Raw genomic sequence first — 25,226 nt, 5'->3', positions numbered from 1 at the left:
AGCTGTTCTCCTATTGATAAGTGGACAAAGGATATGAATAGGCAGTTTTCAGCAGAAATTCAATGTAAAGTCATATAAAACTGCTTATTCATATAAAATTGCTTATCCAAAAATGTAAATTAAAACAACTTTGAGCTATACTACCTCACTCTCATCAGATTGGGAAAATGACTAGCTGTGGGAGAAGTTACATTAATGCCCAAAAAGCTATTAAACTATGCATACCTCTTTAACCTAGCAATACTGCTACTAAGTCTATACCCCAAAGAGATCAAAGAAAGAGGAAAAGGACCCTTATGTAAGCAAAATATTTATAGTAGTTCTTTTCATGGTTGCAAAAAATTGGCAACTGAGGAGGTACCCATTATAAGTGGAATGGCTAAACAAATTATATGTAAATATGATAGAATATTATTGTGCTATGATGAAGGGAATGGTTTCAGAGAAACTTGGGAAGACTTATATGAACTGATGCAAAGTGAAGTGAGCAGAACCAACAGAACAGTGTATACAACATAAGTAGTATTGTAGAGACAAACAACTTTGAAAGACTTAGGAACTCTGATCAACACAATAACCAACCACAATTCCAGAGGACTTATGATGAAACATGCTAACCACCTTTAGTGCAGGAATTTGTTTTGAGTATTTGTAATGGGTTTTCTTTTCCTTGCTTTCTCAGTGTGGGAGGAAGAGTTCGGGAAGCAGAATCAAAAACTAAAAATAAAATAAAAATTTAAATTGGAAAAAAGTCATACTTCTTTTGTCCGAGGCTCCTAGAGGCACTCCACTTTTTTATATTCCCCTTGCCTGGTGTCCCCTAAATTTCTTGTAGTAATTACTGAGACTTCTGTAGCACTTGTCCTTTGGTATTTATCTTTTGCATGACAACGTCTCTCTAACTAAGTGTTAGGTACTTTGAGGCATAAGACATCCTTATCTTCTTTATGTAAGAAATTCCCCAGGAACTTGTATTAGTATGTGCTCAACAAGGGCTGCTTATTGATTATGAAAATGGATTTAGTAAACTATTTTAAAATATAGCATAAAGAAACAAACCTTAAAGTTTCTAAAGCTAGTGGGTTGAGAGAAGGATAATTTCTTCAATGATCCCATTTTATTTACTACCTATTTACATGGTGGTCCTTCTTTTGTTCTGACCTGTGATTTCATTGGTATAGTGAACTTGGAGCTGAGACAACTCCCTGTGTCAATGCAGGTCAACATCATCTCTTCAGCTCCTGGTCTTAGCTTTCTAGAGCACTGAGAGGTTAAGGGATGTGCCCAAGGTCACAAAAACCAGCATTTGTCAGGCAAAACTTGAACCCAAGTCTTCTGGACCCCAAGGCAGGCATCCTCTTCACTATGCCACTCTTCCTCTTGTGATGTTCTGATTTGTTTCTTTACCAAATTTCTGCTGTCCAGAGGGAAAAGCTCATTTTGCTGGGAGATCACTGCCGTCTTTGGGAAGAAATTTGGAAACATTACCTGAAACTTCCTTTCCCAAATTGAAGGAAGATACTATCACAGCTGGCTTGGAACAGGCGATCAAAGGAGGACCATTATCGGTAAGTAATGATAATGATGATAGCCAACATTTATGTAGTGCTTATTGTGTGCCAGGTACTGTGCTAAGCTCTTTACAGTTATCTCATTTGGTCCTTACAAAACCCTGGGAGGTAAGTGCTGTTATTATCTTCATTTTACAGATGAGGAAATTGAGGTAAACAGAGGCTAAATAACTTGCTCAGGGTCCCATAGCCAGTGATGTTTGAGGCTGGATTTGAAAGTCTTCCTTACTCAAAGCCCAGCACTCTGTCCATTGTGCTACCTAGCTGCCATTTCTTAGGAAATTATATTATCACTGACAATAGAGAACTAACAAATAGCTGCTAGTAACTTAATGAGTTTTTTGTCTCTATAGATTGCAGCCCTAACTTTACTCACTCCTTTCTCTGTTTATTGCTCAAATTGTTAATTCTAATTTGTGAGCTTTCCTAACATATAACAAATATTTTCTCTTTCTCAGATGTGTATGTATATATGTATATGTATACACACACGTGTTTACACATATGTATACATACACATGTATATGTACATGTATTTGTACTTTGAGACATAGGACATCCTGTACCTACTACACACATAGGTATGTACATACATTTGTATATATACCCATCTACATATACATGTGTACACATACATATGTAACAACTAGGGAAAGTGATAGTGCATTTTAAAAAAATACTGAAAAAAAGAAAAACCTTGAATTTGAATTTATATAATTGGCAAGGCAGGATTCTGAAGTTATACTTGAATCATTCAGCCATTTGTGGATGTCCATCTTGCATAATACACAAAACATTAATTTCTTTTGTGTAATTAAATTGTTCCTTTTATTTATCCTAGAATTTATCAGCACTTGGAAGAGAGCAGCTCCGGCAACGAGAGGACTACCTAAGGCAGAAGAGAGATAAACTGATGTCTATGAAAAAGGACCCAAGGATCAAACAGATACACAATATAGAGCAGCAGAAAGCAAAGTCTGCTGAGGAGGTAACCTTATGTGACCTAAGTTTAAAGCCTAATTTTACCACTTTCACTTAACCTCTTGTGGGCCTGTTTCCTTTGATATAATCAGAAAGACATATAGAATTATACAACAAAAAATGGTCTTAAATAGGCATAAGACAGTATGGTATAACGCTTGCAGATCAGAGCAGGTTTGGAGTCTTAGACTTCAGACAGGTTACCTGTTTTATCTTTTAAAACGGGCATCATATTTGTATGGATTTCACCAAGTTGTAAGTAAAAATCTGTGTGTGTGTGTGTGTGTGTGTAGGGTATTCAAAGTATTAGTGTAGTTTTAAAGCTATCTGAGCTTTAAAACTGCATGAAGACTTTTGGGACATCCTGTGTAACTTTAAGGAAGCATATGAATTTAAGCTGTTACTCTGCAAAAACAAAACAAACACTTTCAAACATGGCCCACTCCCTGATTTCCTTACTTTTCTTTTACTTTTAATAGAACATTAGAAGCCCTCTTAATTTTACTATCTTTACTTCAGAAAAATTAATCACAGTACATTAGTGTTTCATCCAGCCTTATTTTAGAGAAGAAACCCAAGTCACGTGTTTTTCTATACTTTAATTAAAACTGCATTCTATTTTTATTGGTTTAGGAAATTGCAGAGAAGCCAGAAATGACAGCAGAGGAGAAGCAAACATTACTAAAGAGGAGATTGATTGCAGAGAAGCTTAAAGAAGAAGTTATTAATAAGTGATAATTTTAAGAAAGTTATTTTAGTAAAACAGAAGTCTGAATTTCTTTAAAATAAATTATTGAATCCTTAAACTAAGCTTGTTTGATTTAATTACACTGAAAAGTGGCAAACTACTTCACTTATCCACACCTCTTATATGACACTAAAGTATTTCTATGTAGTAATTTCTTTAACTTAAAGAAGTGTAATTTTTCATTCAAATTATTTTATAAAAAGTAAACAAAATAGTAAATAGCTACATAAGATTGCGGTGAAAGCCTAGGCATAAAATTTATGTAAAAGTTGTCTTTGCAGTGAACAAAGTGATATAATAACTAAAGGTTTAAGTACTTCTATTTTTAGAAGTTTGGATTAATGCAATGGTACAAGTTTAAAATTTGCAGTACACTCTATTAAACACAATGAACAGGGAATATCACAGATGACAGTTAATAGCTGAATCAGTTGGTTTAGGGCAGGAATGGGGAACCACAGGTTTCAGGTACCAGGAGAGGGTAACTGGCCTCGAGGCCACATGTGGCCCTCAAGTGTGGTCCTTTGACTGAATCAACACTTCACAGAATAATCTCCTTAATAAAAGGATTTGTTCTGTAAAACTTAAGACTCCATCAAAAGGCCGCACCTGAAGACCTAGAAAGCTATGTGAGGCCTCGAGGCCATGACTATCCTCCCCTGGTTTAGGGAATTTTATCATTGTGAAGTGGAGAATAAATGGAAAGTGCTTCCTATATCCTTAGAACTCTCTGCAGGTTATTTGCGTGGAGCTAGCTGAACTACTGTGAATAGAGAACATAAACATCCTCAGCTCCTGTAATACCCCCTTGAGGATCATCAGGAAGAGGGATAATTGGGAATTGACTTCATATTAGGTATGCCTTTCCTGCTATGGGCATTAAAACTTATCTAAAGTGGGTGCCAAATTAATGCTCAAATACTTTAATTTACCCACATCAATCAGTAACATGCCTACTATTTTTCATCACTAGCTATTATTAGATTAGGTAAAAACTAGTGATTAAAACACACAAATCAGTTTCATGTAACTTTTTATTAAAATAGTATTTATAACCGATACATGTTGGCGGATGTAACTTTAAAAATCTACAAGGGCCCCAGGCATTCAAATGTGGGCTTTCACTTGTTCCACTGAGTCAAGGTACAAATGGCGGGGGTAGAAATTTAAATCTGCCTGAGGATGGTGGCTCTAGACATGGTAACTGAGTGGAAGCTTAATATCTCCTGCTTCCAAGGGATTTAGGATTTTAAAAAGTCAATTGAATCTTATGATGTAATTATATTTTTCTAATACTAAAACTGTAAGACAATAATTCATGAAACATTCACATTCTTGCTATAAAGGCTCCTGTGGTGATGCAAATGTTCTTTAAAGCTCATGGCAGTTCTTTAGAAAAAAAAAATTGAGATGTAAAGTTAGTGCTTAGTACCAGAATTTTATCCACATTGGATAGGATCACATTTTCAGCCTCGAAAGAGAAAGCATGCATCATACTTGTTTTCCCTTGAATTTCATGAGGAAATATTTTAGCTTTCAGAAGATAAGAAGGGGCTTATTAGGCCAGGGTTTACGGGGAAATTTCTTAATGTTATAGGTACACTTGATCTTAAGTCTAATACATCCTGAGTCACTTTACTGATACATGGAAGATACCTTTTATGATATATACCCTTAGTTGTGTGAGAGGGAAGCCCCATTCTGGGATGCCTGGAGCCCAAAGGGGACATAAGATTTTATTTTCCCAATGGCCCACCCACTCTTAAGTGTAATCAAAATGCTGAAAATACAATAGATTCTCTAATTCACTAGTTTAGAACTCCTGCATTGTTTGACCTAATGGTGTATAACAAATGTTCAACTTTGAATGATTTTATTGGCTTAATGATACTCTAAAATGGCCACATCTCAAAACTGAGTGAACTTAACATTTACAACAAACCAAACAAAAGCAATAATTATGGAATTACAGGGTCACATTTTAATTCCTGAATTTTACATTTCAGCATTAATATCACCACATGTATACAAATGGTGTAAAACAAGTACAGTGGTATTTTTAATACAAAATAAATTCTGTTTTATGGAAAAAACTATACTTCATATCTACACAGACAGCCCATCTTTTCCAAACAATAGCTAAAATTAAAATTAACTACAAAATCTCCAAAACAGGGAAACTGCTTCAGTTTAAACTATTCCAGGAAAAATGGACCCATAACACATTACAAGGGTGATCGCTATGTGGTGGATTGCAGCTGGTTTCATAGTTTTGAGCTTTTATCATTTCTAACACATTAATTATAGTTTGGGGACGTTTTTCTCACTTTAGCATGATCTCAGATCATAGATGGGCAAACTAACATTAAAATATTTACAGATTACTTGCTGCTGTTTGAAAATAAAACTTCAACTGTTTGCCTCAATTATTTTTGCAATTCATTTGTGTACATGGAATGTGCTTTTACTCTTCAAAAACAAACAAACAAAAAAAGCAGCTTTCATATTACACCCCTGCTTAAGGAAAAGGTTTATGTGCTGCATGCTGATTTCTCTTTTCTAGTAACCTCTTGGTCCAAAATGGCTTCTTAATGTCAAATGTCACTTACTTCATTCAGCACTATTTAAAACCTGTGTGTGTGTGTGTGTGTGTGTGTTAGTGCTTATCAACTGACACTTTTTGCAAGTCGTGAATGTGATAGTATGACAGCTGCTTAGCAAAGAGAGACAGCTTTACTAACAGCAGAAAGTGACTTGACACTATCTTCCACAAATGCCTATACTTTGGTGCAGCTGAAAGGACTCTGCTATAACCACAAGCAAGTTCCTGGAGAACATTCTTTTGGGAAACTACTGATTCTTGTCATCAGTATCTCTGGAAGTGCTGGTTTAAATATTAGATTAATAGAACTGTCCACTTTTAAGCCAGCTTGCTTTTCTTCAAAATACATACTGGAAATTCCTGGTATGTAAAATTCAAACATGCATGGTAACACAGGGTGTGCCTTCCTCCAATGGCCTGAAAGGCTGAATTTTTGTTAAATTTTGAAAGAAATGGTCCCAACAGTTTAACTTCATTTTTTATGCTAGCTAAATCTGCTTTCCCTAAAAATTGTTTTAAAAGAGGCAACTGATAAAAGAACACTATGGCCAGCACCATTACAAAAGTAACGTTATTGGGTTTGCAACTGAAGTTTCACAATCGTTTTCTAGTTCTGACATATACCCAGGGCAACCCTGCAATATTAAAATTTTACTGACCTGCTCCCCTCCCTCATCCCTCCCCAAACCTGAGACTTTCCTTGCTGAGAAGCTGTCACCCAGGTTCTGATTACTACTAACCCACCATTTTTTGACAGCCTGAAAGGCAAACTCCTTAATTACTAGAAAGAGCAAAGTTCCTTGGAAGCCTGGTGTTTACAGAACTAAACTCTTCTAGTCGATACACTGAGTGTCTTTTGCTACTCCTTGTATATTATCTTACATGTTCAAGGGAGAAAGCTTTCTGATTCAGACTTTTAAGCTCACTGAACAGTTGCAGCATTTAGTAATACCCCACAGTGAGGTTCCCCTCCCCCCAAAGTTTTTATGAGCCAAGGCGAGGTCTTTTTCTTGGAGATGTCTCCTCTTCTTCCTCCTCTTCTTCATCATCTGGATAATCCACGAGGCCAACCAGACTTCCCTGTTGAAAAATAAAAAACTTAACTTACAACGTTGAAATATATTGGATGCCTTTTTGTGGAGAAGGGAGCAACTCTACAAGTATCAAAACATTTCAGTACACTTAATATGTAACTTTTAGCTAGGTAGTCAAAGAAGCACACAGTTTATGGCATCTGCACAAAAAGTAAAGAAATCTAAATGTAATGAGACTGAATTCTTATAAATTAGTGTTAACTGAAGGCCAAATGGCAGTTTTCTAGGCAAAAATGTCAAGCTTGTATAATGGAAAAATGTACTTGCTAATTGAAGATTTTTTAAAACTTGGATGTTTAACGATAACTTATTTTTTCACTTCTAACTCAAGACTACAAAAATACTTTCTATGTCTACCTGGACTCACAGCTGCACAATAGGTCCCCGTGCTGTGGAAGGTCCACCCAATTTATACCTTACAGAGTTTCTTATTTCAGCAACAAGGAATTGTACTGGGAATCTTAATGTAGGTAACTCAAACAACAAGCAAAGAAACAATAGCCAATTAGTAAAGAACTGGTGTAGATTTAGAATTTTAAGAGCTGGAAAGGATTAGGCTAATATATAATTAATTGTCTTATTTTACACATGAGAAGCCTTAAGCCCAGAGTGGTTAGGTGACACAAGATGATGGCAGAGCCTCGAATAGAAACTAGGTGTCCTAACTTGATCACCATTGAGTTTCCCACTCTTTAACTCTCCTTGTAGAACCACAGAAATAAATTTTATAGCTGAAAGGGAATTACAGGTTATCTATGCATAATCCCTCATTTAAATAGCTAACAGGGCTTAATGTTACAGACCTATCATTTCTTACCCACCAAATTATCTAAGGATTACTGAAAATGCACTAAATATGAACTGCCACAGGTCGTCAAGTTTCCTTAGGGCCCCAAACCCCTGAATTTGTTAATTCACAAAAATTAGGACCCTATCCCCAGAAAAAAAACAAAACAAACCTATTTAATTGAAATGACTGTTTAATCCTTGTGTTGAGTATAGGTATTGGATTCAGAGTTATAAAATTTATCTACTGCTCTCAAATATTTAATCCATTTACTCCACTCTAAAAAACTTTTTTTTTTTTGCCAATTTTATCTGTGTTGGGAACTCTCAAAGTGGAACTTCCTGCCACTGTTGCAGATCTTTAACTTATAGTCTCATAGAATTGCCAGGTTAATAAGATATTAAGTAATTTGTTCATTTTCAGAGTTATGTCTTTGAAGCAGGTCTTTCAGACTCCAAGGTCAGTGGCCCTAGATCCACTGTCATGCGCCCTCTTAGCAACAATATAAATACTAAATAGAATTTACCTACTTTCAAGCTTCTTAAAAGCATTTAAAAAATTTTTTAAAAATGGGCAATACCCCTACTTTCTATGCTTTCAAAATGGCTGTAGTTGATGCCTGAAATGCTTTCTTTCTCTGTTTTCACTTTAACCTCCTGGCTCCTTTCAAAATTCAGCCCAAGCACTACCATCTCACAATGGCCTTTCCCATTGCCTCCCAGATGCCCTCAGCCTCACCTTACAAATAACCCGGAATCTATGCTGAATATTTTCTGCATATATCTTCAGTGTCTCATGCAGGCAGTTAATGTATGTTGAATGAACGAATACTAAATTGAGATCATCTCAATGATCTAATGAAAATATGTTAAGAGTTTTTACATCAATACCACCAGAAAAATAAGCAATAATAATCTTCCTGTCACAAGAGAAAAGCTGCTGTTTTCTGACTATTTGTATGTTTTAAAATCTAGCAGATGGTGAAAGATTATGAAAAACATCAGGCTTGTAACAAGATGGTATTTATATTACATTCAGAAGCCTGAAACCAAAATGCAGTTTTATTTATCTATATATCTTTTTTAAGGGGGTGGAGGTAAAGAAGAAAGTCTGACTACTGAAAGAAGTGTAAAGTAAGTGTAAGGGAAAATAATTTAACAGAAACAAAGCCAATCATATTCTGTACCTTCCCTCCCCAATTTTCTGGCTAGTTCATTGCCTGGATGAGGTCAACATGTTAAGTCTGAGCTCAAATTATTAAAATTTCCACTCCTATTAGGAACTCACTGTCAGCTATGACTGATAATGTCATCTACTATAACTGTAAATGTCTTAGTCCAAAGCCTAAAGACTTAAGGTAGAAATAAAAGCATTACTGTTCAAAACAATTTATACTAAGGCCAATTTATACTATCTGTCCAAAACTTATCTACCTGGTAACTTTGTCAATTCATAACCAAAAAATTAAATATAAGCTCAATTTAACCAACTAGATATCAGTGTCTATATAGCAAAGCACTTGTACTTTACTCAAAGAAGAGCCCCCTAGACTTTGACTCGAGACTAATTTACTCTTATTTTACACAAATTACAAACAGGTTTCACAGCTGCTTTACAAATCTATAACATGATTAAAAACAGAAAATTAAGAGGGGACATAGACGATAATATAAAAAGATAAATAACTGTAAAGGAAAAAAAATCAACACGAATTCAGGAAGCATAGTAAAGTGGTCCATTTAGCATAATAAGAATTTCTGCACATCAGCGTAAGACAATAGTTATAACAAGGCCTCTAAGGTCATCAAAAATCATGTTAAAAAATCATGTTCAATATACTCTGTTGGTGGTAGTATATAATAAATACAGAATACAACAAAGGCAGAAAAAATGCTATTTAAAATATAAACATAGCTATTTAGATGGATGGATATAACAGATAACAGAAGCTTTAGTCAATTTAAAACATATCTAAAATACCTACACCAAGAATCTCAAGACATCACTGCTTCTAACCAAAAGAGAACAGGAATGTTTAAAAAACAACAAAACAAACCCACGACCAACTCACTCACTTTAGTGGCTGTTACTGATGTAGTTAAGCTTGTATTTTTGGAAGAAGATCCATTAGAACTTGCTGGTGTTGTTTGAGCAGCTACAGATTTACTGTTCGTACTATTTGCTCCATTAGCAGCACTGGCAGAATGAGAGAAAGTAAATTTGAAGCCACCAGAGGGCGTCCTTTTGGGAAGATTTTCTTTGTCTTCACTTTCTTTTGCTAAACCAAAGATAAAATATGAATATACATCAATATGTGCTCACAAATGAAAATATCCTAATTTGTTTTTTAAAGCCTAAGATGATCATGGCACTTAAAGCCTGATTCTGACAGTAATGGCAGACCAGTGTTTGTGGTATGTTCAGAGCAAATCAAAGAAGCAAAACTATCACCTGAATATTTATTTCAGTTTATTTCCTTTGGATTCTGATGAGATAAGAATTTTTAGCAGTGAATGAAGACTGAGTAAAAGTAGGACCAAACAGAGAAGGCTTAAAAGAAGGGAAATGACTTGCTCAAGTCAGAGCTGGGACTAAAACTCAAGTCTCCCCTCTTCCCAAATTCAATTTTTTTTCTATTATATTCCATTAAGATATAAGCAACGGAAAATCAGTCAGTAAAAATACCCTTAAAAGAAGTGTCAAAATTCCCAATCATAGCATGTCAGGTGTAAATAAATCTATAAAAAAGGCTTATGTCTTCTACAAGGATAATAGGACCTTGCTGCACAAAACAAGTAGAAATGGTATAAGGGGAAAATTTACTTTTAACTTTTCTTGGCAACCTAATTTTTCCTCCTCTATACTACTCCAGATCTCTCACTGGTTCATATCACAATATAAACTATATCATAGTTACTTAGATGTTTGCCTCACCCCTCGTCTCAGTTGTGAACTTCTTCAAAGCAGGAAATATGTTTTGTTTCATCTTTTAATCCTGACTACCTAGAGTACAGTTCCTTGAACATAATAGGTACTTAATAGACTTTGGATGAAATTGAGATGAGGGGACAGATTCAATTTTCTCTGCAGTAGCCTAACTTTTAAAGATCTTTAGGATTATACGTTTAAATTCTGCCTGATTCACAGTCTGTAAAATGTCTAAGGTCCCTTCCAGTTCTAAGAGTCTATAATACAAATTTTAAATGATGTTTACAGGGCAGATAAAAATTTAAGGCCATTTATATCATGTAATAGACAGTCTGACAATGTTGAGTATCAAATATCAAGAAAAAGTTATTAACCGTGGTTGAATGCAAAACTGAAAGTCTGCGTTCTGAAATAAATAAATCAACTTACACTTGTTTAAAAATTGTATAGCTCAAGTTCATTCACTAATTGGAAGAAGTGTTACTATAAAACATTTAGTGTAGAATATCTCATGCATTTTGTAAAAATATAACAGCCAGGGGAAACCAGGTGGCACAGTGGATAGAGCACCAGCCCTGGAGTCAGGAGGACCTGAGTTCAAATACGGGTTTGGACACATAACACTTACTAGCTGCGTGACCCTCGGCAAGTCATTTAACCCCATTGCCTAGCCAAGAAAAAAACAAAATCAAAACAACAGACTTCACAAAAAAAAAAAATATCTCACAATTTCTGCGTAAATAATTAAAAAGACACAGCAAAGAAAATAATCCAAAGTGAATACCTTTTTTCGTTTCCATAAACTTTTCATAGCTATCTGGAAAATCATCCTCTGGCTTCGATTTTTCACCTGGTGGCACAACTGCTTCACCTTCTTCCTCTTCATCTTCATTGAACCACATTTCTTCATCTTCCTCTAAGGTTCTTGCATCTCTCCGAAATCTGTTGCTACGCAATATAGATGGTACACTGTAATAAATATATCATGGGTGACTCAAGTTCTGTAACCAGTTTTTAAAATGTAAAAGAAATCATAAAAGTGGAACCATGAGGAGTTGATTTTGCATGGAATAAATCAAAACATAATGATGAGAATACAAATGGATCAGTCTGGAAATAGTTTAGGGTATTTTTAAGGTCAACTAAAATCTATACTGAATTAATTATGAGGGGGTTTAAAGCAAAGCCATCCTTTTTATCTTTTCTTCTAGGAGAAAGAAGAAAAAAGAGTGCTACTACTTCTATTGTATTGTTATTTATAACTATTTAGTGTGAAAGAGAAAAAAAATCTCCAGGGAAATTCTAGCTCCACAGAAAGAACACACATAAAATTGCCCTAAACCATCAATGTCAGAAATTATTAACATGTCATAATTAAACCCCTACTTTAATACTGCAAAAATCTCACTGTAGTCCTTTCAAATGGTAGACCAAGAAAATAGATCTATCCCCTGCAGACCCTAACCCCTTCGATCACCTGCTATCATTATCTTCACTGCCTCTGTTGAGCAGAAAAACATACCTAGCTTCAACTCCGTATCCAACTCAGTTTCCAACTCAGGATCTCAGGCGGTTCCGTGCAGTGCAGAGATCGGGATTCCTGGCTTAAGACTCGGACCTTTCTAATCCCATTCTCCTGCATAACTGCCTTGGCCCACCCTCTTCCCTGTCTTAGTCAAGAACATGTTTTTCATTTATAGCCTTTTTCTTGGGGTACTAACTGCTTTCCCACAATACCCTTTCACCTGAAGTTGTGAACCAAATAATGATGTGAAGCAATATATGCCTGTAGTATCAAAAAATATGGATCAAAAAATATCATAGGCTTGAATTTCAAAACACAAATACCTGTTCAGTTTCTGATTTTGTCTGTCTTTTTCTTGTTCATATTTTGTCTTCAATCCTTTGAATGTCTGAACATATTCAATTGATTCAAGGGCCTTATAAAAATTTTCAACTATATGTGCAGTAAGAGACTTGATATCTTCCTGTATAAGCACAAAAAAAATTCACATTCCACATAATTTTTCTCATATCACAGTATTATCCAGAAAAATAAAAATATTTATCATTACAAAGCTGCCCCCCAAGTTTTTTTAATCACCTTCCAAAAAATTCCCTAAGCAGTTTTTTCACATATGCAAATACTATCTGTAGAAAACTTTAAATGACTTCCCATTTCACTGTTTTAGAAATGGGTCAAGATTACATTAAAAATAAGCAGATTCCTCAGAATTTATATAATATAGGACTAATGAACTATTTACCTAGAATTCCACTCCAGGAATTGGTCCTAGAGTTCTCTAATAGTGTAACTTTTGGAGAGTGACTACTTCACAATAACAACTTCTCCTGAACTCCATTTTATATGTTTTGAAATTCAAAAGGGAATGACAATATGTCAAATACATCAGAACATTTTTCAACTAAGAACTAAACCAAGTTACGCTTAACTGAACTCATGTTTATTTAATTTACATTACAAAAGTGGCATGTCAATTCCAGGTTTTTATAAAATTTTACTGACATTTCTTACTTTTAATTATTGTTTCTATATTTTTTATTTTAATAAATATGATGGTATTATTTAGTCCAAAGGGGAAAAGTTAGTGACAATAAAAGGTAACTAGATAAAGAAAGAGAAATTCAGACACATGGAATAAACATAAAACAAATAGTGAGAAAATAGGAAATGCAGGGAATTTAACTTTATTGATATATACTCTACAAAAGAATTGGTGTCATTTCAGAAATTAGTAACTACATTTGAATAAATCCTAAGAACTCTTCTCAACAGCGTTTCAACTTACCACTCTTATGAATTCAAACAATTCAATGACAGCTGAGTTTAGCAGGTTGTATCGGGTTCCATTATCCAGAAGGGCATTTATAACTGGCTCAAAAAGATTTCCCTTGGTGATATAACGGTTGTAAAATTCATCTTTAAGACCAATTATCCTCCTCATGAAACGAAGAGCACCTGTTAAAAATAATTTAGGGTAAGGTGAAGTTCTTTTATGACATTAAAAGAACCAGTTATTGGGCTTTTAAGCACAACTGGCCTTTATTTCACATTTTTGAAGCTTGAAAATAACCACTGTATCTATATCTCCTTCAGCCTACCAGAGCAAAACAAACAAAAACACCCAAAAAAACTGACAAATTCCTGCTGTTACAAACCACATAATTCTAATTCCTTATGTTATATTTGCTAATCCTATTTTTATATACTATCTGTCTCCAAAGGGTTGTTTAATGTGCTTTAGAGATACTATCCAATTAGTCCTTCATAAAACAAGACTTAAAAAAGAAATCATCCCATGATGAAATTTTGTATCTAGGAAGTATATCTCACCTCTATTTGTGTGGATATTTTTAACCCAGGAAGAATGAAATCAGAAGAGGAAAGGAAAGGAAAAAAGTCTTATCTACACATTCACTCCTTTCCCATCAATCCAACCTTTCTAGGACTAAATACTAATATACTCTGCTCCTTCCCATGTCAATACATAATATAACAATTCTAAATAATGAGTTAAAGACAAGGGAAACAGACAACATGTTAGGAATTGTAAGAGATTCTACATCTAATAATTACTTTCTAGTGCTTTATCCACTGACTTCTTCTGAACATAGTTCAATACATGAATGAACTAAAGTAAGTCACACAAAACTTCAAAGGCTCAGGTTACAAAATGAGTGACTAAACTGATAAAAAGGACTGGAGCAAAAAGTATGAGTGAGATTTTATCATGACACCCTTTCTTAAGAACATTAAAACTAGTTAAAACTTCTTTTCCAAAGTAGTATGAAGGGAAACCATTACATTATATGCCATATCCTTCCCACCATCATTTTTTTTAAAGTTATGGCTTTCCAATGCATAGTGCCATCAATTCAACTGAGTGAATAAATGGCATTTTCTTACTAAAAAAAATTGGCCTTTAAATCATTTTATAAAAGCTCTATTTGAATAATTACTTACATAATGCCAGAAAAGTATGTTTTGAATTCATCAAGACCAGAACACGTCTTAGCAAATCTTTGTTCATAATATAATTTTTTATGTGGTATGTGTGGTGTTCCACACAAAATGTGAGTAATTCCAAAATTAAGGCAAGCAGCTGTGCTGTTTGGTAGTTATCTATTAAAAAAAGGAAGATAAAATTAGACACATAAAAATGCAAAATTCTTGTTGTTCACTTATGTAAAAAAAATCATGCAATCTACTTTTTGAGGACACTGTTCAATTTTTATACAAATTAAAGACATTAATGGTATTGTTATTACAATTATTATTAATACAATCCACATTTCTATAGTACTCCCACCACTCATGTCCAGTGCTTTTGACACTATACCACACATTTCATCAGTAGACAGACACTTCAAAAATACCATTTTTGTCTTTGTCTCTTTTCTCAACAGAAACACTTGTAATATTGTTTCCATTTTTATGAGAAACATTAAAAACTCCAAATTAAATATGCTGATGTTTCTAGATATCCATATATTTGTAGGTGAAGATTTCATGTTCAAATACATTATCCTTTCTGTTTAAAAACAGATATTGGTGTGGTAATACGGAAAGAACAATGTGCTAAAAAGTCTAGCTAACAGGCCACTAATTAGTTATGGCATCTAAGACAAATAATTTCACTACTCAGGGCCTCAGTTTCCTTGAATCAAATAAGTGAGGGGACCGGTTTAAATTATTTCTAGGGCCCTGTAGATCTGACATTCTATGAGTAGGTAAGGAAATGGAAACATTCAGTGGTTCGCTCAATGTTACTTTTTAAAAAATCTATTTTCTAGTAGGTTCAGATTTCTAAAATTATGACTTAAAGTAAGTGTTTTAAAAGTAATTCCAATGAGCAAATTATGTTTTAGGAAAAGGAAAAACAACATAGAAAAATGCTCAAACAACTGACACTGCCACGTTTATGACTCAAGAAAGCCTGGAAGTCAAACATGGTCAATTTGTTGAAGGACACAACAAAAACTGTCAAATATTTTACTTGAACTGGTAAAACACACAAAGTGTTCAAGTAAGAAACAATATTAGGATTATCACCCTCAAAACATCTTCAAAAGAAGAACATTTTAATAAAATGTAAATTAAATAATGCCATTTTATAAAATATCAACATATCTAATTGAAGCCTATTCAAATGGATTGACCTTTTTTCTCCACCCACTGGTTTATACACTACTGAATCACCTAGAAATACTACTTGAATTAATTTGTTATAATAGCCACACACTGATATTATGCATAGGTGTAGACAGAAAAATTACTGATTTTAAACTATACTAGGACAGTAACCATTTCAGGAATCCTTGAATATCATAAGGAATCAAGTTAATTTTCCTCAGGATGAATACTGGTCATTAAATATATTAAACCTGGTCATTAAATATAATAGCAGACCCCTTCCCCCAGCTTTTTCTACTTTGTTTGTTTATTTATTTATTTTGCAAGGCAATCAGGGTTAAGTGACCTGCCCAGGGTCACACATGTGTCTGAGGCCACATTTGAACTCAGGTCCTTCTGACTCCGGAGCCAGGGCTTTATCCACTGTGCCACCTAGCTGCCCCTCTTTTTCTACTTTAAAGATTAGTTTCAGTATCTTCTATATCTTTAATTTAATTTCACTCAAACATACATTAAGCACTTACTATGTTATACTCCAGGCACTATGCTAAGAAAGCAAGCAGTCTCTATCCCTAAGGCATTTATATAGTATAGTGGATATATGAGTCTGGAAGACGTGGGTTTGCCTCAGACATTTACTGGCTGTGTGACATTAGTCAAGTCACAACTTCTCTGGGCCTCAGGTTCCTCATCTGTAATACGGAGGGGCTTAACTTGAAGACCTGTAAGGTCCCTTCCAGCTGTAAATCTATGATCCTATAATCTGCTGAGGGATACAATATACAAAATTAAGTAAATGTGAAACATATAAAGTTATCTTGATAGATAAAGCAATTAAGTGCTTACTATATGCTAGGACTACAAATACAAGTAAGCAGGAAACCAGAGCAAAGCTGACCTATCAGAAATGGAGGACTCAGGCAGGGATAGTGTCCAGTTTACCAGAAGAGTAGAAGTAGTATGGAAAACATGAAGTTTGCAATGGAGCTTATTGTTAACGGTGGGAGTGAGGAGAATAGACATGCTCAAATCTGAGTACTTTAGGAAAATCACTTAGATGTCTGTGGATGATAGATTGGAGTGGGAAGAGACTTGAAGGGTAGACCAAATAGGAGGCTATTTTAATAGTCCAGGTAAGAAAGTATGAGGGCTTAAACTTGGGTGGCAGTGGTGTGAATGGAGAGTGAAGGGGGAATATATGAGAAATATCTTACGGATTTCTATGGGAATTTGGGATAGAGCCAGGCTTTGAGCAATTCTGGCAGGAGTTATGAGGCTTTCTTTGGTCTTGATCTGTATTATCTGAGGACTGGCCGGAGCTTCTTCTGGGTACTATGTTCTTCAAGTACTTCAGGACACAAACCTTGCACACAAGCACAATATGGTAGGAATGGGAGACTTTTATTTACCTTGGTATCTGCTAGAGCTCCTTCTTTCTGCCAAAAGCAGAAAAGCTAATCATTTACTGACTTCTCTTAACGATAATTTCATCCTTGATAAAGAAAGAACCAAAATACCACTACTAGGTCTGTATCCCAAAAGAGATTTAAAAAAAAAAAAAAAGGAAAAGGACCTTTATGTACAAAAATATTTATAGCAGCTCATTTCTGAGGGCAAAGAATCAGAAATCGAGGAGGATGCCCATCAAATGGAAAATGGGTGAATACGTTATGGTATGTGATTATGATAGAATACCATTGCACAATAAGAAATATGATCCTGATGAGCAGGATGCTCTCAGAAAAACCTAGAAAAACTTGCATGAGCAAAGTGAAATGTACTGTATACAAAGTAACAGCACTACTGTAAGATGATCAGCTATGAATGACTTAAGCTATTCTCAGCAAACGATCCAAGAGAACTCTGAAGGACTTGTGATGAAAAATGCTATGCATCCCCAGAGAAAGAACTGATGTTTGAATATGGAGTGAAGCATACTTTTTTTTAAACTTTATTTTTCTTGAGGTTTTTTGTTTGTTTTATTTCACAACATGATATGATATTTCACAACATTATAGATATGTTTTGCATGACTACACATGTATAACATATCAAACTGCTCGCCTTCTTAATGGGTGGTAGTGGGGAGGGAGGAAGGGAGAGAATTAGGAACTCAATGATTTAAAAATGAATGAATAAAAATGAATGTTAAAAATTGTTTTTAGGGGCAGCTAGGTGGCGCAGTGGATAGAGCACTGGTCCTGGATTCAGGAGGACCTGAGCTCAAATCCGGCCTTAGACACATAACACTTACTAGCTGTGTGACCCTGGGCAAGTCACTTAACCCCACTGCCTAACCAAAAAAAAAATTGGTTTTACATGTAACTGGGGGAATAATTTTTTAAATAAATTAATATTAAAAAAAAAGGACCAAAAGTTATATTGAATTTGATTTTCACCCAAAAAAGGGGCGGGAGGAGAGAAGGAAGAGGGGACGGAAGATAGAAACCTTGGGAGCAAGTGACCACTCCATCTTAGAATGTGTGGTAGAAAAGGAATAATCTGATAGGAATATTTTAAAATCACAGATTATAAAAGGTTCAGAGAAGGAGGTCATGGTATAAAATTCTTCAGAGGAAGTAGCCTCTCAAGAAGGAAATTCTGATGACTAAGAGAAAGAATTCTGAAGATGAGAAGGGGGAATTGGCTCAAGAGACAGATGTGGATACATAAGGAACGAATCAATTCATCAACTTAATTTTAAAAGGATGTAGTCAGATGATAGTAACAAAGATTAGTAATTGAGGATGAATACAAAATCACGGCATAGTCCTTTAAAAATTGTGTCAAGATAATGTGAAAATATGAATGTATATGTAAAGCCTATATCAAATTATACACCATCGTGGGATGGGGGGAGAGATGGGGAGAAAATTTTGAACTCAAAATCTTATGGAAGTGAATATTGAAAAATAAAAATAAACTAAAAAAAAGAAAAAAAAAAGAAAAAGAAAAAGAATTGTGTCAAGAATGCCAATGCCCACAGATGAGCTGAGGCTAGGAAACTGAAGCTGGTAAGATATGGTAAGGATAATAAAAAGGTTATACTGAGAACAACCAAGAATATTAAAAAAGAAAAAGGACCATTGTTCGTGGGAGAAGGGACAATAACTGATGACAGAAGGAAGAATTGCTTTAAATAATTTTTTTTCCACAAAGAAAAGTGATCTTTGTACTTTAAAGGACAAAACAAAATGGCCAATAAGGAGTTGACACCCCAAAATTAGTAAAATGATACCCCAAATAAACTATCTTTCAGTGAATTAAGTTATTTACATCAGCTAAACTACATTCTACAGCAGTGGTCTCTAAAGTGGGCACCATGGAATGATCCCGGGGGGTATGTGATTAATTGCAACATGGAGATGGGATGCCTATCACTCTTCCTAAGATAGCTAATCATGGGGCTCATATCCAACACTACTATAGCTAACTTTCACTAATGATCAACTTCTTCCCATGTATGCTGGTGGTTGGCCACTCAGGGAAATTACCAACTAACAGATATATGGGTCCTTCAACAGCAGATGTGCAGATGCAGTGGGAAAATTCCCTTGCCAGATCACTGCAGGGTTTCATTAGGTGACCACACCAGGGCAGACACTTACAATCCAGGATAGTGACTGGTTAATTGTTAACAGTTAATCAGTTTGCTTTTATGACAGACAGTGATATAGATGAGCAGGAATGGAAGGACTGAAGCCAGATTGTAGATATCATTACATTCTTTACCCTCAAACCCACCCTTCTTCTATACCTTCTTATTTTTATCAAGGGTACCAATAACATTCTAGTCACTCAAACTCATAACAACCTCCATGCTATCTTCAATTCAACACTCTCCCTTTACTCCATATATCCATGCAACTGTCAAATTGTGTAATTTTTGGCCTTCACAACATCTGTTGTTTATATCTCCTTCCTTTCCACTCAGACACAATTCTGGTTGAGGTCTTTTGCAAACGCTTTCTAACTGGTCTTCCTTTCTCAAATCTTTTCCCATCCCAATCCATCTGCCATATATCTTGCCAAAGTGATTTTCTTAAAGTCCAGTCACATTCCCCCACCCTCATTTGCCACTGAACAAACTCTATCTCTATCATTTAAAACCCTCAAAACCCTTGGCCTCAACCTTTCTTTACAGTTTTATTATATAAATTGTTCCCCTTCCTGTATTCTATGGTCCAGGCAAACTTGCCTTTTTTTTTTTTATTCTTCACACTCACACTAAAACTAAAAATACAAATATGACTAGAAAATTAAGGTATTTTTGATACTACCCATTAGGTAGGACCATCTAAAGAAGAGTAAAATGAATTTATATTGAAAACTTTATGTTGAGTTGGAATTGGAAACAATTCATTTTTGCTTGTTTCCCAATGTGCAGAATGAAACATTACTGTTGAAAAACTATGAGCACTGACTGTTATGACTTATGTTACTTGATTGTAGTTTTGTGTATCTTTCAACAAAGGTACTTTAAAAAATTTCACCTGCTTAGCTAAGATTGATCAAAATAATGGAATGATTAGCTACTAACACCGTTATTATTCATGTGTCCTTTCTATCTCTCAGGACATATACATGGATTTTTTTTTAAACAGTGAAACATATTTCTTTATATTGCTTGATTTACATTGCTTTTAGTGAGAATAAACAAGGTGTTTTTGTGCCTAAAATTTTAAACATAAATTTCATCTTTATCTCACACTTAATTTCGGCTTTATGTGGGGGACAGTGTCAGTGGAACATAATCTCTACAATTTTCTCCATCTGCAAATCTTATTAAGATCTTACTTCAGTAAGATGTCTAAACTGTTAATTAAATGCTATGCTCAGCCCAAATCACAGAGACACAAAAGTAGGTATTATTGCTCTCTCTGCCCAAATACTGAAAAAGTTTCCCTGTTAAAGATGACTGATTGCCTTGAAGTTACAGAACGAATTATATGGGCTCTTTAATAGTCTTCTTGAGAAATAAGTATTGGTAGTACATTGACACAATATGCACTAGTTTTTTTGCATACTCCAAGTAGAAAGAGTTGGTTTACACATACCTAGAATATCTAATAAAAAAAATCTACCATGGAAAAAGGACCAATAGAAGTATCAGGTCTCTAAGAAAAGAAGGTCTACAGGTAAGCTTTCAAAATGAGCAACAATCTAAACATCAAAAACCAGGCAAACTCTTTTCACAAATATACAATATAAGTATAAAAATCTCAAAAAGCAAAGATAATTGAAATCTCAAATGCATTTGCCACCTCCTTTTCTACAGAAGGAAATTTTAATTCTTGGTAGAAAAGAAAAAAGTCAATTTCTAGACCTTATTTTGAATACTGAATAATATAAATATGATGTATACAACACAAGCATATTTATTGCTTTAAATCTGTTTTAAAAAGATAAACTTCACACTTACCAGGGCAAACTGTGTTACTTTTGTTAGCGCCAACTATTTCATCTAATGGAAAAATAAAAGTCAGAATATTTTAGTTAAAACAAAGATGTTCTCTACACAATTTCAAGTAGAAATTCAAGAAACAATTAGATTAAGAATAAAACTAGGAAAATTGTCTAGAATTCAACCAGAACACTGATGGAGTTACCTGTTTTTCTTATGTACTCTAAATTAAACTGAAATATTCTTAACTTTTTGGTTTACAGATTAACTTGCTAAGGGTATCACATGGAAGAGGAAATGTCTTTTTTTTTTTTTCCAGTTAAAGAGGATAGTATTAAGGGTTACAATGTGCAACAAAAACAAACAAACAAACAAACAAACAAAAAAACAACAACAACAACAACCAAAAAAGGGAAAATTTACACTTGATGATAAGGAAAAACATTCCAATACTAAGCTATCCAGGAGTGGAATGGGCTGAGCCTTAGGGGATAGAAGGTTCCTCCTCATTAGATGTCTTCAAGCAAAGTTTGGATGACCATTTTGGGCACAATGTAGAAGTATTCTTATTGAGGTAGAAGTTGGACGAGATGGTTTCAAATGTCTCTTTCAACTATAAAATGTTAAAAATTTCATAAACTCTGGTATGTTAGCTCTACTGGCATGTTAGTCTTTTCCCAAAATCCTCCTAAGACAATCCTACCTATCATATGATTCAACATTCACATTCAAGATCCCTTAAAATAATTTTTTTAATCATAAGTTGGAATGTCCAAAAGCAGATTTCTTGGCACTTAACGAGCCAAATAAACTAAGTGTCATAGAGACATGGCTTATGGGTCATGCTGTTGTTTTTTTTTTTTTCTTTCACTTTTAAGGCAAAAGAATCACAAAATAGTGATTAAACACACACACACACACACACACACACACACACAATAGCTTACCCTTTTCACATTTATCTTCTGAAGTATTAGCCAAAAGTGGTGCTGTGAGAACATGCATACAATGATTATAGAAGAAATTTAGAAATTCGCTTTTTTCAGTTTTCTGTAACAGAAAAGAGCAAAGTGAGAATTTATTACCTTCATAATTAACAACCAACTTTAAGAATTAGTACATATCACATGTTGGCTTATACTACTATCTAAAACATCACATATAACATATATATTTTAAGCATCTTGTTATAGCAAAGAAACTAAAAATCTTATTGCATCTTATGGCGAATACTGCTAGAAACAAAATACATTTATAATACAGTACTTTAAAGTTTACAAAGTGCTTTGTGTATGTTGATTTTATGACCTAAAAATAAGTAAGAATGAGTAATACTTAAGAAGTAACAACACTGGAATGGCTAGATGTATTTTCACACATATTTGGAAGCTGGTTTTATATAATAAAAAGCCAGGAAAAGAAAAAATTAAAAAGTAGTTTACTTAAGGAAAGAGTAACTTAGAAATCAATTTCTTAAAATTTACAATTTTTACAAATTATAGCCCTGGTTTTAACCTTAACAATTATCAATTTAGAATCCTACATGGACAATCTATATAAACAAAGCGCTGTGTGCTATTTCTACGGCAAAACTATATTAGACGATAAAAATGCTTTTTACCCCTGGATATTGTCTTACATTAGCTGTAGCCAGCATGTTCTCTGGATCAATTAAAGTACGAAGGAGTCCCATTAACTGAACAGCTCCCCCTAGTTCAGGGTCAGTATCACAGATCATTTGTTCAATTACTACATTAATGAGAAGGATATCCTGAAAGAAAACATTTTTCAATTAGACTTTGTTTTAATAAACATTATATCTATATCAATATGCATAGATAGAGATATTTTACATACCACCGACTGAATGAAAAATAAAAACAAACCAGAATTAAATCAGGTAACAATGAAATAAAAGAATAATTAATATTCAATTTAATTTTTCTTTCTGCTTTTTCAAATTGTGGCAGAAAGTCTTCCCTCTTCCCCCAAGAAGAAAAAACCTACCCCCCAACCCCCTCAAATACAAAAAACCCCCACAAGAATGGACCATAGCTTGCAACATCATTATACTAACATGGACAACAAAATCACTTAACAGAAATTTTTGTTCCCTGAAGGTGCTAATGTTTCCATTCTGGATTTTAACCTCAAGAATTTAGAAATAGACTAGTATCACAAACCATGTGATCCCAAAAAACCTATTCTCTCAGTCTCACGCTATGTGCCTAAGCACTGTATAAAACACTAGGGATACCTTTCCCCTAAAAAAAAAAAGAAAAAAGAAAAAAAGGCAGAAGACAGTCCCTTCCATGGCTCACATTGCCTTTTTTTTTAATTGCACTAGTGACCTCATTCCATCCTATCTTCTCTAGCAGACTGCTCCCTCTATTAGCGTCACTCTCTCACTTACCTTCAATCCCTTTCTACTACCAGCCTCCCTACTACTACTTCCAACGTTTCATGTTTGCCTCATCCTCAAAAAACCTCACGATCCATCTATTAGCTAGCGTCTCACACCTCTCCTGTCTAACTGAAATTCCTGAAAATGCTACCTGTTCTCTGTAGTCTGACTTCCAACTTCATCATGTAACCAAAACAGTTCTCTAAAATGACCAATGACCTCTTAATTGCTCCATTTAATGGCTTCTTCTCAATTTTCATCCTTTCTGACCTCTCTCTAGCCTTTGACAGTGTTGATCATACTCTTCTTGATATTTCTCATTAGATTTTCCTTACACTGCTTTCTCTTCGTTCTCCTTCTGAGACTACATGCACACGCATGCGCACACGCGCGCGCGCACACACACACGTATAGTCTCAGTCATTCTTGCTGGATTCTCCTTCCAGATCTTACTCAATTTAACTCTGGCCATGCTCTGTCCTAGGCCCTCTTCTCTGGTAATCTCACTAGCTACCATGGATTCAATTATCATCTCTATGCAGATGACTCTCAAATATACTTGTCCAGCCCTATCCTCTCTCCTGATCTCCAACTGCCTGTTGGACATCTTGAACTGGATGTCTTTTTTTTTTTTTTAAAAGACAATTGGAGTTAAGTGACTTGCCCAGGGTCACACAGCTAGTTAAGTGTCAAGTGAGGCCGGATTTGAACTCAGGTCCTCCTGACTTCAGGGCTGGTGCTCTATCCACTGAGCCAACTAGCTGCCCCCGAACTGGATGTCTTGTAGACATCTCAAACTCAACATGTCTGAAACTGAACTCATTATCTTTCTCCCTAAAACCTTCCTTCATCCTAATTGCCCTATGTCAAAGGTACTACTAACTTCTCAGTTACCAAGGCTGGCAACCTAAGTGTTATCTTTGACTCCTCACTCTCTCTTTAGACCAGACCTCTTCTTAATACATTCAGATGTCCAAGTTTTGTAATTTTCATCTTCTGTCTCTATTATATTCGCCTTTCTCTCCTCTGACATTACCACCACTCTGGTGTAGAACCTCAATTACTTTATGCCTACAATAGCCTTTTGGTCGATCTCCCTGACTCTAGTCTTTCCCTAGTTCAGTCCATCCTCTACTTGGCTGTCAAATGGATCTTCCTCCAAGTATAGGTCTGACCATGCCTCCTTCCCCACCCTTGCCTCCTATTTGGACCCTCCCTACCTTTCCAGTCTTCTTACAATCTTCTGTTTGAACTCGGTCATGCCTAGAATATTGCCCGAGCTTGGGGCTGGTCTCTCTGACTTCCAGTTTCTCCTCAGTACAGTCTGTACTCTATTCGGCTGTCAAATAGACCTTCCTAAAGTACATGTGTGACCATGTCACCACCCCTACCATTTGAAAAACTCCACTGGTTCTTTGTTCTCTCCAGGATCAAATATAAAATCCTGTTTGGCTTATGCTCATCCCAACTTGGTCCCTTAATTTCATGTGTTTCTAGTATTCTTACACCTTACTGTCCTCCTCCATGGAACTCTATGATAAAGTGACACATG

At 35.0% G+C, this 25,226-nt stretch overlaps 2 protein-coding genes across 4 annotated transcripts in view; one reads left to right on the top strand and one right to left on the bottom strand.

Moving 5' to 3' along the window:
* Positions 1-3,358, top strand: part of CFAP36 (cilia and flagella associated protein 36) — a 41,332-nt gene extending 37,974 nt beyond the window's left edge. Inside the window, exons 8-10 of the mRNA XM_027865445.1 lie at positions 1,426-1,568; positions 2,413-2,559; positions 3,186-3,358. Coding sequence (XP_027721246.1) covers positions 1,426-1,568; positions 2,413-2,559; positions 3,186-3,287 — 392 coding nt within the window. The 3' untranslated portion in view covers positions 3,288-3,358. The remainder of the gene's footprint in view (positions 1-1,425; positions 1,569-2,412; positions 2,560-3,185) is intronic.
* A 1,900-nt stretch (positions 3,359-5,258) lies between these two features.
* PPP4R3B (protein phosphatase 4 regulatory subunit 3B) overlaps positions 5,259-25,226 on the bottom strand; it is a 79,271-nt gene continuing 59,303 nt past the window's right edge. For 2 of the 3 annotated variants that reach the window (XM_027865148.1, XM_027865150.1), the window contains 9 exons: positions 22,910-23,041; positions 22,218-22,320; positions 21,289-21,330; positions 14,697-14,855; positions 13,522-13,691; positions 12,560-12,699; positions 11,496-11,680; positions 9,859-10,061; positions 5,259-6,982 (listed from right to left, as the gene is read on the bottom strand). In XM_027865148.1, the coding sequence (XP_027720949.1) occupies positions 6,887-6,982; positions 9,859-10,061; positions 11,496-11,680; positions 12,560-12,699; positions 13,522-13,691; positions 14,697-14,855; positions 21,289-21,330; positions 22,218-22,320; positions 22,910-23,041 (1,230 nt within the window). In that variant the 3' untranslated portion in view covers positions 5,259-6,886. The remainder of the gene's footprint in view (positions 6,983-9,858; positions 10,062-11,495; positions 11,681-12,559; positions 12,700-13,521; positions 13,692-14,696; positions 14,856-21,288; positions 21,331-22,217; positions 22,321-22,909; positions 23,042-25,226) is intronic. The other variant, XM_027865149.1, reaches the window with a different exon arrangement.

Source organism: Vombatus ursinus, unplaced genomic scaffold, assembly GCF_900497805.2.
Source record: "Vombatus ursinus unplaced genomic scaffold, bare-nosed wombat genome assembly UNPS02014778.1, whole genome shotgun sequence".
In the NCBI taxonomy this organism is placed as follows: domain Eukaryota; kingdom Metazoa; phylum Chordata; class Mammalia; order Diprotodontia; family Vombatidae; genus Vombatus; species Vombatus ursinus.
Note: the sequence above shows the minus strand (reverse complement) of the source record. Positions and strands in the feature narration are given on the sequence as shown.